This window comes from Peromyscus eremicus, chromosome 3, assembly GCF_949786415.1.
Source record: "Peromyscus eremicus chromosome 3, PerEre_H2_v1, whole genome shotgun sequence".
Taxonomy (NCBI): Eukaryota; Metazoa; Chordata; class Mammalia; order Rodentia; family Cricetidae; genus Peromyscus; species Peromyscus eremicus.
In genome coordinates this window covers 40,968,819-40,983,035 of record NC_081418.1, presented here as the reverse complement: position 1 = coordinate 40,983,035, position 14,217 = coordinate 40,968,819, and the positions used below count along the sequence as shown (strand labels likewise).

The 14,217-nt window shown below is 52.7% G+C and overlaps 1 protein-coding gene across 1 annotated transcript in view; it reads left to right on the top strand.

The window, feature by feature from the left end:
* Kcp (kielin cysteine rich BMP regulator) overlaps positions 1 to 10,166 on the top strand; it is a 29,620-nt gene extending 19,454 nt beyond the window's left edge. The window contains exons 27-38 of the mRNA XM_059257485.1: positions 417 to 590; positions 822 to 904; positions 2,034 to 2,154; positions 4,318 to 4,397; positions 4,599 to 4,698; positions 5,865 to 6,007; positions 6,293 to 6,465; positions 6,546 to 6,657; positions 6,745 to 6,846; positions 7,448 to 7,612; positions 9,292 to 9,598; positions 9,771 to 10,166. Of these exons, the coding sequence (XP_059113468.1) occupies positions 417 to 590; positions 822 to 904; positions 2,034 to 2,154; positions 4,318 to 4,397; positions 4,599 to 4,698; positions 5,865 to 6,007; positions 6,293 to 6,465; positions 6,546 to 6,657; positions 6,745 to 6,846; positions 7,448 to 7,612; positions 9,292 to 9,598; positions 9,771 to 9,988 (1,778 nt within the window). The 3' untranslated portion in view covers positions 9,989 to 10,166. The remainder of the gene's footprint in view (positions 1 to 416; positions 591 to 821; positions 905 to 2,033; positions 2,155 to 4,317; positions 4,398 to 4,598; positions 4,699 to 5,864; positions 6,008 to 6,292; positions 6,466 to 6,545; positions 6,658 to 6,744; positions 6,847 to 7,447; positions 7,613 to 9,291; positions 9,599 to 9,770) is intronic.
* The last annotated feature ends 4,051 nt before the right edge of the window (positions 10,167 to 14,217 follow it).

The window sequence follows — 14,217 nt, the reverse complement described above, 5'->3', positions numbered from 1 at the left end:
TCACCCCACCCTGTGTAACCCAGAAACCACCTTGCCTTGTAAACAAGACAAGACAGATACAATCCCCACTGCATACAGGAGAAGACTGAGGCTTGGAGAGCTGCCTGGGGTGCATGGGTATAATAGAGCAGTTCATGCCATGTGCATCTATTAAATGCCTGCTGCATACCAGCATTGCTCGATGGACTTCCATCAGCAGTGCCTGCTGCTTGCAGCTTGATCAAACAAGCAAATGGCTCCCTACACCCCCACAGACATGAGTTCTGCCCTAGTCCAAATCCATGCCACATCCCTGCCATATCCATGCCACACCCCCATCCTGGTGCCCCCATGTCTTGCTGACCGCAGGTGGGATTGGGGGGTTCAGATGTCCAGATCTCAGACTCAAAGCTTATACCTGCCTGCCTGGGACCCAGGCTGCCTCGCTCACGGGGAGGAACACCCTGAGGGTAGTAGCTGGGTGCCTGCCGACAGCCCCTGCTCCACCTGCGTGTGCCACAAGGGCGTCATCACCTGTGCCCAAGTCCAGTGTGTCAACGCCTGCATCCGGCCCCAGCAGGGGCCCAGTGACTGCTGTCCTCGCTGTTCTGGTACTTGGAACCTGGCGTGGGAGGGAGCCCTGGGCAGGAGTGAGCACCTTCCTGCTTTTGCGCTGGGTTCAGTGGCAGGGGTGGGTGAGGGGGGGCCGCAGGAGAAGTAGCCTTCATTCTTGTACACTCCCCAGCCCCAGGGTGGGGGACGGGAGCTGGAGGGTGGAGGAGGCCCCCACCATTGCTGCCGGCCTGAAGGTTCCTCCTTCTGTGTTCTCATCTCACCTCAAGGCTGTGAACGTGAGGGCCGGAAGTATGAGCCTGGGGAGAGCTTCCAGCCTGGAGCAGACCCCTGCGAAGTGTGCATCTGTGAGGTAGGAGAGGGCAGAGTTTGGGGCTGGCCACTTCATGGAGCATGACCATGGGGATCATGGTCTCAGGACTCAGGCTGAGCTTGGCCAGTGGGACCAGGTCTGGATTTAGATAGAGTACAAGGTCAGAATGGGGAGGCTGTCAATGGACCCCCTAGCTGGTCTTTGGGGTGGTGGTGTTCAGGGGTAGTGAGCAACCCACATGCAGAGTGTTTACATTCTACTTTAAAAGTAATGGTGAGGGCTGGGGATGTAGTTCAGTTGGTAAAGTGCTTGCCTGGTATGCCCAAAGCCCTGGGTTCAATCCTAAGCACCACATAAACAGGGTAGGGTGGCATATGTCAGTAATCCTAGCACTGGGGAGGTAGAGGCAGGAGGACCAGGAATTCAAAGCCAGCGTTGGCCGGGCGGTGGTGGTGGCGCACGCCTTTAATCCCAGCACTCGGGAGGCAGAGCCAGGCGGATCTCTGTGAGTTCGAGGCCAGCCTGGTCTACCAAGTGAGTCCCAGGAAAGGCACAAAGCTACACAGAGAAACCCTGTCTCAAAAACAAAACAAAACAAAACAAAACAAAACAACAACAACAACAAAAAAAAAAACAAAAAACAAAAAAAACAAAAAACAGAAAACACAAAGCCAGCGTTGGCTACATGTCAAGTTTGAGGCCACCCTGGGCTGCATGATGAGCCGGGCGGTGGTGGCGCATGCCTTTAATCCCAGCACTCGGGAGGCAGAGCCAGGCGGATCTCTGTGAGTTCGAGGCCAGCCTGGGCTACCAAGTGAGTTCCAGGAAAAGGCGCAAAGCTACACAGAGAAACCCTGTCTCGAAACACCAAAAAAAAAAAAAAAAAAAAAAAAACCCAAAAAAATACAAAAGATGATGAATGGTGTTATGGGTTAGGAGACAGGCAGTGGGGTGGGGGAGGGGTGGTATGAAGAGCGCCAAAGGGTTAAAGGTCACATGATGGTTGAGGCCCCAGTCAATTGAAAAAGTAAGGGGCATCATCTCCAGATTAAGAGCAAGGTGACGTGCCCACAGTGCCCGAAGACAAGGGTGCAGCAGACGGGGATCCCGGTGTCCAGAAGCAGTTCACGGCCTTGGACTCACCTCTGCTCCTTCATTCTTGCTGTAGCTGCAGCCCGAGAGGCCTCCCAGCCTTCACTGTCGCCGACGGCAGTGCCCCAGTCTGGTGGGCTGCCCACCGGGCCAGCTTCTGCCCCCTGGACCTCAGCGCTGCTGCCCCACCTGTGCCCGTGAGTCCTACGATACGGGGTAGATAAGCCAGAAGGGCAGGGCTGCACCCTGAGAGACATGCTAGAAGAGCCAGCTAGCTCTCCCGCCTCACCTCAGCCCTCTCCTGACTCAAGTGTACTGTTTTGGAAGCTCTTGCCTAAGTGGTGAAGCCTGTTCCGCTCCTAAGTGAGCTGCACGGGACGCTGGCGGGGACTGCTGGCCTCCGCTGCCAGGTGCGGGTTGTGGAACATCCTGCCCAGCAGGTGGCGCTGCAGGGTAGCGGCTGTCTGCCGGCTCTTTGGGAGCAAAGGCAAAGACCACAGGGGCGTTGAGTGGTTCAGCAGCAGGGACAGGGAGGGCCGTTCTGTTTCTTTTCTTCAAATAATAATTGATAAAGATACGTGGGAGCAAAGAGAGTTGTATTTTTATTATAACTATTGAAGAATAGCACACTAGTCTCCTCGATTTAAGACTTGGCGTTTACCCAGCCATCTCAACTCTGCTGTGAAGCCGGGTGTCGTCAGCGGAAGTCCAGCACCACAGACACGATGGCCGGGCTTTGCTTTGCACACTCACATCTTCCTACATACAGACTGTTTGCCCCTCTGTCCTCTTTTCAAGTCCTTATTGTAAAGACGTACAGCTCTTGGGTAACATACAGTTTACCACTTGGCTGTGTTTAAGTTACAGCTCAGGGGTATTCAGTACATATTCAGTACATTCATAGTGTTGTGAAATCATCATGGCCTTCCATCGGGGTGATATATTCTTATGGCACTGTTGTTGGGGTTTTTTTTTGTTTTTTGTTTTTGTTTTTTTTTTTTTTTTTTTGTTTTTTTTTTGTTTTTTTTTGTTTTTTTTTTGCTCTTTTTTAGGGGGACCTGCTACCCAGCTCCCAAATAAATCACACACGGAGGCTTATTCTTTTTTTAATATTTTCTTTTTTTTAACAATTTATTAACTTTATTTTTTATGTGCATTGGTATAACAGTGTCAGGTCTCCAGGAACTGGAGTTTCAGACAGTTGTGAGCTGTCATGTTGATGCTGGGAATTGAACCTGGGTCCTCTGAAGAGCAGTCAATGCTCTTAACCACTGAGCCATCTCTCCAGCCCCATGGAGGCTTATTCTTAATTATTAATGCCCAGCCTTAGCTTGGCTTAGTTTCCACCCAGCTTTTCTTAACTTTAAGTTAACCCATCTACCTTTTGCCTCTGGGCTTTTCCTGTTCTCTTACTTCTGTAAATCTTACTCTTACTCCATGGCTTGCTGTGTAGCTGGGTGGCTGGACCCTGGAATCCTCCTTCTCCTCCTCTCTCGTTCCTAGATCTTCTTTTCCTCCCAGATTTCTCCTTCTATATTTTCTCTCTGCCTGCCCCATCTATCCTTTCTCCTGCCTTGCTCTTGGCCATTCAGTTCTTTATTAGACCATCAGGTGTTTTAGACAGGCACAGTAACACAGCTTCACAGAGTTAAACAAACGTAACATAAACAAAAATAACACACTTTAAAATAATCTTCCCCCACATAGCACTTGCTAGGATGAATTGCAAAGGGGTGAGAAGAAGACTCCTTTATTGAGCACCTAATGTATACCACACACGACTTGGTGCTTCTAATAAGCTGCATCTCATTTAATTTTCACAGTGACCCAGTCAAGTAGAGTGGTATTATTTCCTTTTTACACGTAAAAAAAACTGAGTCTCGGAGAAGTAGATGTATTTGTCCATCGAGGGTGGAGCCAGGACTGGAACCTGGGATGCCTCACTACCTCCCCCTTTGGCCAGTTTATATGAAGGGAAGTAACAAGAACAGGCCAGGCAGCTTGGTCGTGATGCATGCTTGGTGACCCCAGGCTGAGGAGCCACGCTGAGCCAGTTTCCAGCCCTACCCCCCTTAGTATCGAAGTTCTCCCAAGGGGCTAACGTCGCTTACTTCAGCAGCACATGTACTAAATTTGGGTTGGTGAATGACAAATGCATTGCTGTGGGGATTGTCACGGCCCCTGTTGCAAGGATGACATGCAAATTCGTGAATAATTCTGTTTTCTGTCTCATTGAGCTAACCTACAAAAACCAACACACAAAAAACCAGGAGGTCCAAACTTCTTTGTGCGGAGAGAGCTGGGACTGCGCTTTCTGTCCCCTGACCCCTTCACCCCATGCTGGCCTCTTGCTTTCACAGAGGCGCTGAGTAACTGCACAGAGGGCCTACTGGGGACTGAGCTGATGCCACCAGACCCCTGCTACACCTGCCGCTGTCAGGTGAGTCCTCCTGCTGTGGGGACTCTCAGAGCCCCCTTTCTCCTGGCCTCTTCCCCACGGCTACTCCTGAGCTCTTGCTCACTCTGACATTTGCCCGTTTGTTGAATGCCTTCTCCTGCCCACACCTTACTCCCGACTCTGCCCCCACACCTCCGTGAGATCGGCTGTCTTCTCCATATCGTGTTTACATAACCACAATAGGAGCTGACGTGGCTCTGTACTCACCGGGCTTGTCCTGAGCTCAGCTGTTCCCTGTCAGAGCATCACACCCCCCCTGGCAGCTGCTGCCCCATGTGTAAGGGTAAGTGGCCAGACTTGGTCTTCCCCTCAGAGAGGAGCCTGGGGATGGAGGAGGGAAGGCTTGGCATGTGTGGGTGCCCTGGGGGCTGAAGGCAGAATGCAGCTGTCATCCTTTTGTAGAAATGGAGGGACTATCCACTGGGGGAGACCCATGAGGCCTACATTCTCAAGTGCACTGCACTTGGCAGTTGGGAGCTGGCCCAGTAGAGGGTTCCAGGGACTGGCATTTTGGGTCTCCAGGACTCCATAACCAACCAGCCTGAGGGCAAGGCCTAATACCCACCAGCCTTACCAGGCTTGCTGAGGAAGTTAACATCCTCAGGGTGCTTGTGGAATGGGACAATGAGTTCTGAGAAGGGAGAGTGCCCCGGAAGGGCATCCATTTTTCCTCCTTAGCCTGAGCGATGGAAGCTTCCAGCAGGAGCGTGGCAGATGGAGAGCTGGCAGGACCCCCAGCAACACTTGCATTACCTGCACCTGTCATGTGACCTGGGGACAAGTACATAGATAGGTAAAGGAAGGAGGGTCCAACACCCACCAGCAAACATGGCCATTGTGAGTGGCAGCTGGAGGAGGCCTGGGCTTCATTCCCACCTGCACCGTTGGGGGCAGATAGAAGGGACAGATGGAAGAGACACTGCCTAAGGCCCTCCCAGAAGGCCCACGGAAACCTTGGTTCCTGCAGGAAATCTCTAAACAATAGTATCTGTCTTCAGCGGGGCCATTTGGAGTGTCACCTCAAGGGGTGCCCAGAGCGCTCCTGTCCTTAGGGCTGGCTGGGGTGCCTAAAGTTGGCACCTGCTGGGATGAGGACGGGAAGGGTGACAGCTGATCCCTTCTGTCTGCTCCACAAGAACACCCCCAGCAGTGCAGGTGGGAATGAAGCCCAGGCCTCGCTCCTTGTCCAGCACAATGTGTCTACCACTCTCATGGCCCCTATTTGCTGGTGGATGTTGGACCCTCCTCCTTTTCCACACCCACTTGTCTCCAGGTCACATGACAGGTGCAGGTAATGCAAATATTTCAGGGGTCTTGCCAGCTCTCCATCTACCAGTCCCCTGCGGAGCTCCTCCACCACTCAGTCTGAGGAGGAGAAATGGCTGTCCTTCCATCAGTACTGAAGTGTTTGAGTAGGGCACCGACCCTGTCTGTCTCTTTTCCTCTCAGCTCCTACCCAGTCATGCATGCATCAGGGCCGCCAGGTAGCCTCTGGGGAACACTGGGCCGTGGACGCCTGCACCAGCTGCTCCTGCTTGGCTGGCACTGTGCGCTGCCAGAGCCAGCGCTGCAGTAAGCTCGCGTGTGGCCGGGTGAGTGTCTTGATCCAAGGTGGTAGGAGCCGGGTGCTCAGGGCCCTGCTATCCCAGAGCCACGAGAGGGGGCTTGGGCTTCTGTTGCCGTTCATCAGCGGTTAGTGGAGTCAGGGATGGTGCTGTTCCGGGAGTGACCACCAGAGGGTGCCCTGACCCGCTCTCAGTGAACCTGGGTTCAAGGGGTCAGAGAGAAGATGGGCGGATGCTCAGACTTCTATGAGAGCCAGCTGAGACTTGACAAGCGAGTGTCCTGTGACTGACCGTGTTTGGGTCTGAGACCAGGATGAGGCTCCTGCCCTGAGTCCCGGCAGCTGCTGTCCCCGCTGTTTGCCCCGGCCGGCTTCCTGCATGGCCTTCGGAGACCCCCATTACCGCACCTTCGATGGCCGCCTGCTGCACTTCCAGGGCAGCTGCAGTTACGTGCTGGCCAAGGACTGCCAAGGCGAGGACTTCAGGTATGCACCCTTCTCCCTTCCCCCTGACACCTAAACCTGGCGCCTCTGACCTCTGGCACCCGGGCCCTTCCTCCCCATAGTGTGCACGTGACTAATGATGACCGGGGCCGGAGGGGTGTGGCCTGGACCCAAGAGGTAGCGGTGCTGTTGGGAACCCTGGCTGTGAGGCTGCTGCAGGGCAGGACAGTCATGGTGAGCCAAGGACCCAGGGAAGGTCAGTCCTGCACAGTTCACCTGTCTGGCCCAACATGGCCCCTCCCTCCTCCCTCTCTTTTCCAGGTGAACCAGCACACGGTGACCTTGCCCTTCCTTCAGGAGCCTCTGCTGTACATTGAGCTCCGTGGGCACACTGTGATCCTGCATGCCCAGCCTGGGCTTCAGGTGTGCCCAGAGGGCAAAGCTGGGTAGGCCTGGGAGCCTATGCTTCCCGTAACTGCTAAGACCGGTGCCTGCTCCCTCCCGCCGGGTGGAAGGAGGAAGCAGAAGTGAGAGAACGCAGCTACATCCTTAAAAAAGCTCTGTCGCCAGCCTGTTTTCACTCTTGGCTCCGCCATCCATATACTGAGACTCTGGGCCTCAGTTTGCTTGTCTGTAAAGTGGGGAGTTGGTAGAAATGGGGAGGCTGTCAAGCGAGGTGCGTTAGGTGGTCTCTGGAAAGGTGACTGGTTCTCTGCTTCCAGCTAGAGTCATAACTTACAAACCCATGCTTGTGTGCACGCGATCCAGACTCTGACTGCATTGTACCTTCCTTAGGGCCACACGACGGTGATTCTCAGGAAGTGGGTTTTGTTCCACCTGAAGCCCAGTGGAAAGACGCCTGGGGGTAGTGGGCAGCTCTCTCCACGATCAGTGTTTGGCCAGGCTGCATAGCGATGTGTACGGGCTAGGGAAGTGGTCCGCCAGTGTGCACTGTGCACCTGTCCATCCCGCAGCAGGGGGACTACCAAATTAGCACATGAGCTCCTTGGGGTCTCTCGCGCAGGTGCTGTGGGACGGGCAGTCCCAGGTGGAGGTCAGAGTTCCCAGCTCCTACCGGGGCCGGACTTGTGGTCTCTGTGGGAACTTCAATGGCTTTGCCCAGGATGATCTGCAGGCTCCAGATGGGAGGCTCCTGCCCACAGAGGCTGCATTTGGGAACAGCTGGAAGGTAAGTGACTTGGGAGCAAGGAGCTGGGGCAGGCTAGAGGAACTGGGCACAGGCCTTGCTGTGAAAAGGGACCCAAGGTAGATTTTTGGGGTTTTCATGGCAGTCGGAGGCTTAAAGCCTGTCTTGATTAATAGCGGAGGTAGGATGGTCTGTTGGAAGCCTCGTCACCCGAATCCCTAAAGCCCACTCTCACTCAAGGGCTGTGTGACCTTGAACAAGTCATCTACCTTCTTTAGTCTTAGCTCATCTCAAAAAAGAGATGGCAAACACTTTTCTCTGCCTTTTGGTTGTATTTTTGCTTTTGATTCGGGGTCTTGCTAGGGAGCCCACTCTGGGCTCCAGCCTGTGACTCTCTTATCCAGCCTCCATTGTACAGGATTACAGACCTGACAATGGACACTTTTGACTTTCTGTTTGGTTTTGAGAAAGGGTCTCAGGTAACCCAGTCTGTCCTTGAACTCTCTATGTAGCCTTGAACTCAACTCTCCGTGTAACTAATCCTCCTGCCTCTGTTTCCCGAGTGCTGAGATTACAGGCATGCACCACCATTACGGGTTTTTTGTGGGGGGCAGAGTATCAAACTCAGGGCTTTGTGTGGGCTAGACAAGCACTCTTCCAGCTGCGCTCCATCCCTAGCCCAGCGTTTGCTATTCTTGAAGGGAGAGCTTTGACTTATTTGCTTTTTCTTCCTTCCTTCCTTCCTTCCTTCCTTCCTTCCTTCCTTCCTTCCTTTCTTCCTTCCTTTCTTTCTTTCTTCCTTTCTTTCTTTTTTGGCTGGAGAGACAGCCATGGGTGCTGGGAACCGAACTCTTACATTTTTAGTTGTGAGCCTAGCCTTTAAGGGCTGAGCCATCTCTCCAGCCCCCTTTTTCTTTTTTGATACAGAGTCTCACTATGTTGTCCAGGTTGGCCTGGGCCTTTCTGTCTAGCCCAGGATCCTTCTTCCCCAGCCTTCTAGTTCCAGGATCATAGGTGTGTACCACTATACATTGCTCTTAAAAAAAAAAAAAAAAAAGTTTTCAGCTGGGCAGTGGTGGCTCACACCTTTGATTCCAGCGCTCAGGAGACAGAGCCAGGTGGATCTCTGTGAGTTTGAGTCCAGACTGGTCTACAGTGTGAGATCCAGGACAGGCTCCAAAGCTACACAGAGAAACCCTGTCTCAAAAAAACAAAAACAAGTTTTTATTAGCATATATTAATATATTAGCATATATTAATTATACATAGTAATGTGTTTCGTTTTGACTTTTTTTTTTTTTTTTTTTTGGTTTTTCGAGACAGGGTTTCTCTGTGTAGCTTTGCACCTTTCCTGGAACTCGCTTTGGAGACCAGGCTGGCCTCGAACTCACAGAGATCCTCCTGCCTCTGCCTCCCGAGTGCTGGGATTAAAGGCGTGCGCCACCACCGCCCGGCTTTCGTTTTGACATTTTCATACATGTACACACTGTATCTTGATGACCTCCTCCATCACCCTCTCTTGGTCTCCCCTATTCCTACTAATCCCCTCCTCCTCCCGGCTGGCCCCCCACTTCCACTTTCTTGTCTTTTTGATTATTTTTCTCTGTCCAGTGAGTTCCATTGAAGGTTGTGGGTAAGAATTGGTTTACAGGAGCATGACATGTCCTGCTCGAAGGGGGATTTTTGCCAGTGATGCTTTCATGGCTGCTCCCTCCATGTAGGTCCCCGAGGGGCTGGGTCCTGGCCGGCCCTGTTCTGCAGGCCGAGAGGTGGACCCATGTCGGGCAGCAGGCTACCGTACCAGGCGTGAGGCCAATGCCCGGTGTGGGCTCCTGAAGACCTCCCCGTTCAGTCACTGCCATGCTGTGGTACCACCAGAACCCTTCTTTGCTGCCTGTGTCTATGACCTATGTGCTTGTGGACCAGGCTCCTCAGCTGACGCCTGTCTCTGTGACGCCCTGGAAGCCTATGCCAGCCACTGTCGCCAGGCTGGGGTGACTCCTGTTTGGAGGGGCCCTACACTCTGTGGTAAGGGGGTGATACACGTTTGCGTTGAATGAGGGCCCCGTACATAAAGGAGGGGTAGCCCGACAGACTCAAGTCTGGGCAGGGAGGGCACAGGGAGACATAACACAAGTGTGTCATAACAAGCGGAGAGATGCTGGGGGACCTCTGTGACATGGATTTCCTCTGCCTGCAGTGGTGGGCTGCCCCACGGACCGTGGCTTTGTGTTTGATGAATGTGGACCGCCTTGTCCTCGTACCTGTTTCAACCAGCACATACCCCTAGGGGAGCTGGCAGCTCACTGTGTGAGGCCCTGTGTTCCAGGTTGCCAGTGCCCTGCAGGCCTGGTGGAGCATGAAGGCCACTGCATCCCACCTGAAGCCTGCCCACCAGTCCTGCTTACTGGCAACTAGCTCACACGCTGTCCAGTCCCGGTCAGGAGCAGCCTCTGGTTCCACCCTGAGTTAAGAATACCCTCAGCCAGGACTTGTCTGGTCAGAGGTCACCCCTGGGTGAGCAGCAACCTCCAGGCCACAGCTGTAGAGACAGTGCCCTGCTCAGACAATGGGATCCCGGGCCTGTCCTCCAGACACCCATAGTGTCAAAACACAAGAATAAACTCTATACACTTGTCCATGACTTCCTTGCATGTGTGTATTTCTTCATGGCACTTGTGTGTTGGCTGGGCTGCTTGAAATGTGGGGCCCGGTGATCAGAGTCATCCTTAAGCCTGTATCCCTGGGCTGCCCCAACTAGCCACTTCCCGGTGCTGTCTGGGAAACTTTGAAACGGAAAAGGTGACCCAAGTGCCTTGGTCCCCGCCCTGCGCCTAGTCTGTGTGGTAGGCATGGCTGATACTTTTTTTTTTTTTTTTTTCTGAGACAGGGTTTCTCTGTGTAGCCCTGGCTCTCCTGAACACACTCTGTAGACCAGGCTGGCCTCAAACTCAAAGATTTGCCTGCCTCTGCCTCCTGAGTGCTGGGGTTAAAGGTGTGCACCACCACCACCTGTGACTCTTACGTGAGACCCTCTGTGGATCCTTGTGGGACCTTGCACAGGCTGAAGAGCCACCGAGAAGAGGCAGAAACCATGTCTCGCCTTCCTGTTTCTTCTGGGTTTGGAAGTACCGGATGCTTCAATATCTCCTTGGTCACACTAAGAACTGGTGACACAGGTCTCCATGCCTGGGGAGAGAGAGATAATAAAAGTAGAGCTTCATGTGCATTTGTGCATATACATGAGTACCCTTAGACACAAGTCATGTGCATGTGCATCTGTGTTCACGGCCACAGCATCAGGGGACATGTAGATAGTAAAAACAGATTGCCAAGCCGGGCGGTGGTGGCGCATGCCTTTAATCCCAGCACTTGGGAGGCACAGGCAGGCGGATCTCTGTGAGTTTGAGGCCAGCCTGGGCTACAGAGCAAGTTCCAGGACAGCTAGGGCTGTTGCACAGAAAAACTTTGTCTTGGAAAACAAAGAACAAAAACAAAATACAAAACACAAACAAACAAACAAAACAGCTTGCCAAGATGTCATTGTAGGGGAGGGAACCCGGGTTTTGACATAGAAATAGTCCAGAATGCCATATATGAGCTGTATGACCTTAAGAGTTTTGAGAATCTTGGTTCTAAGATCAGGGGAGTCTATGGTCATTAATGGCCCTAATATTCTAAGGTAAGTGAGGGCTCAAGGCCCCAGGGAAGGAAGCAGCCAAGCCCTTCATTACTTACTTAGGCAGCAGAGTACTGGTTGAACTGGAGCCCAACTCACCCTTCCAGCTCAGCCTTTTGTAGAGAGATACCATTTTCATTTGGGGGCCAGAGAGAAAAGTTGGCCCCGGCAGGCTTGACGAGGCTACAAGCAAGCCATGCTGCTCAGGACAACACAGACTGTCAAGATCCCAGGCTCCCTTAGTCCGCTTTCCATTATTAGAATGAAATGCCCAAAGCATTTAATTTATAAATGAAAAGGCTTCTTTTGGCTCACAGTTCTGGAGGCTCCCATCCAAGACCGGCTTGCTCTGTTGCTTTAGGCCTTTGGCAAGGGCGGCAGATGGCAAGAGCAGAGATTAGTCATTGGAGCAAACCTCTTACATCATGAGCCAGGAAACAAAGACAAGACAGGGCAGGGGTCCCAACGTAGACTTCAACTGCCAATGACCTAAGGATTTTCTACAGTACTTCATCCTTTAAAAGACCACAGCATCTCCCAACAGTGCCAGCCTGGGGACCAAGCCTCTGACACATGGGTCTTTGAGGGATAGCTGACATGCCAAGTGTAGAGTAGACCTTCCATCTGCATTTAGTCCTTTTTCTTACTATAGTTTGCCTATGTCACATGAGTACAGCAACAGCATGTATCTTGCAAGGAAGAGGAATGGATGGGATGACCCCCGAACAACGTTTAGCAGATGGGCAGGGGCTGTACTATTGCTGGACTCCCTCTGCTCACACTCACCTCTTACTGATTGTCCCTGGACCATGCTTTCCCAGAGTGTGTTTGTCATGTCCCTCCAAGTGAGGGACACATTGCCGTGAATTATCTAATGGAACCAGTCTCACGATGTGTGAATAAGGATGAGCATAGCATGGGCTGTGAGGAGTCATACGCAGAGGTGTGTGGGTCCTGACACGTGTTAGGCTGCCAGGAGCTGCCGCTGTCACCATGACCCATACGTAGCATATTGGAGACCATATGACACACTTGGAAAATTCTTGTAAGCAGGGATGTATTCACGTGATGATTAATTCTAATTCTCAACACAACCTACAATCAGCTGGGAAGAGCACCGAAATGAGGGGTTGTCTTGATCAGGCTGCCCTGTGGGCACGTCTGTGGGGTACTGTCTTGATCAGGCTGCCCTGTGGGCACGTCTGTGGGGTACTGTCTTGATCAGGCTGCCCTGTGGGCACGTCTGTGGGGTACTGTCTTGATCAGGCTGCCCTGTGGGCACGTCTGTGGGGTACTGTCTTGACTGCTATAACTGCTGTAGGAAGACACAGTCTGAAAGTGGATGACATTGTTCCCTGGTTTGAGGCCCTGGACTACAAAGGTAGAGAAAGCTATCTGAGTACTAAGCACAGGTATTTCTCTTCTCTGCTCTTGACTACAGACGTGATGTGACTAGACATCTCCTGTCATTGTGACCTCCCCACAGTGATGGGCTGGAACCTGGAATCTTTCTCCCCGAAATTGTTTTTTTAAGATGCATTTATTTTTATTTTACGTGTATGTGTTTGCCTGCATGCTTATAAGGGCGCTGCGTGTGTGCCTGGTGCCCACAGAGATCAGAAGAGGGTGAAGGATGGTTTGGGAATGGTTTTTATAGATGGTTGTGAGCTGACATGTGGACGCTGGGGGCCTGACCTGGGTTCTCTGCAAGGACAGCAAGTGCTCTTAGCTGCCGAGTCATGTCTGCAGCCTCCCTAAGTTGCTTTTAGTCAGGCCATTTTATCACAGCAATATAAACACAGCTGTAACGATGCATATGTAAGACAAATATTCATTAAACAGGCACATGTCCTGAGGTCTCTGGTGTCATGTTCTTCATTCCACCTCTAGTCCCAGCAACCTATCCGAGAGTGAGCCCTGTGTCTCCGGGAGACTCCTGCACAGCCTGGCCTGCTCAGGTGTCAGGGCCCTGCATTATTGAGATCCCAGCTTCTATTCCTTGTCCCTTGTCCCCCCACCTCTCTTGAGGCCTTTGTGGCAGATATAGATATGGAGGAGGGAGAGGACATTTGTCCTGTTCTCTTCCCCATGGCACAGGCAACCACTCCTGGGGGCCCAAGACTCCCCTGCAGCCCCAAGCAAGCCTTGACCCTGTACCAAGTTCTCTTCCAGCGCCCTGCAGGTCTAGGCCAGCTCCAAACTGCGTTACAGCAGGTACGGAAGGCCACAGGCTGCCTCCAAGGGACAAGCAGACAGAGGCCTGACTCCACCCTTGATCCCTACTCCAGGTTCATGAGGGCCGGGACTGTCCTCCAGGACTGGAGCTACCCATGATACTGCTGGAGATGGAGCAGAGCCTACGGACCCAGGAGAAGGTAGGGGCTGGCACATGGGGGAGGCAGATGCAGAAGGCAGAGTGGATCCCCCCATTTCCTGGCTTTCCATTGTCCTGCAGCTTCTCTGGGACTTGGAGCTACTGACTGGGCTTGGGCTGGGCCTCTTCTGGCCCCCCTGGGCTAGGTTCTGTGGCCAGAGGGACCAGACTCAGCATGCATGGAAACAGTGCAGCCAGTCCTGGGGCAGGAATCTCCATGGGGACACCGAGCAGCTGGTGAGCGGGGTGAGTAGGGGTACCACGTGACACTGAGGTGGTCAAGAGTGAGGGGAAGTGGGAGATGCATGGGCTTTGAGGACTTACAGGCCTAGGTCTAAATTTCTGCTTTGTGGTTTCCTGTGGACTCCAAGCTTCCAGTGCCTCAGCTATAAATGTGGGTGATGATAGATCCTTCTAGATCTTTCTTCAAAGGCCATTGGGAGAACCACTGGACTCACTGGAACAAAAGGGTTACCACCATACCCAACAAACACCATGTTCTCCTGACTCGAAGACCGCACAGTTACCAAGCAGCTGGTGAAATCTACTGGGGGCCATATGCAAAGCCTTTCCATGTGGCCCCAGAGGGAAGGG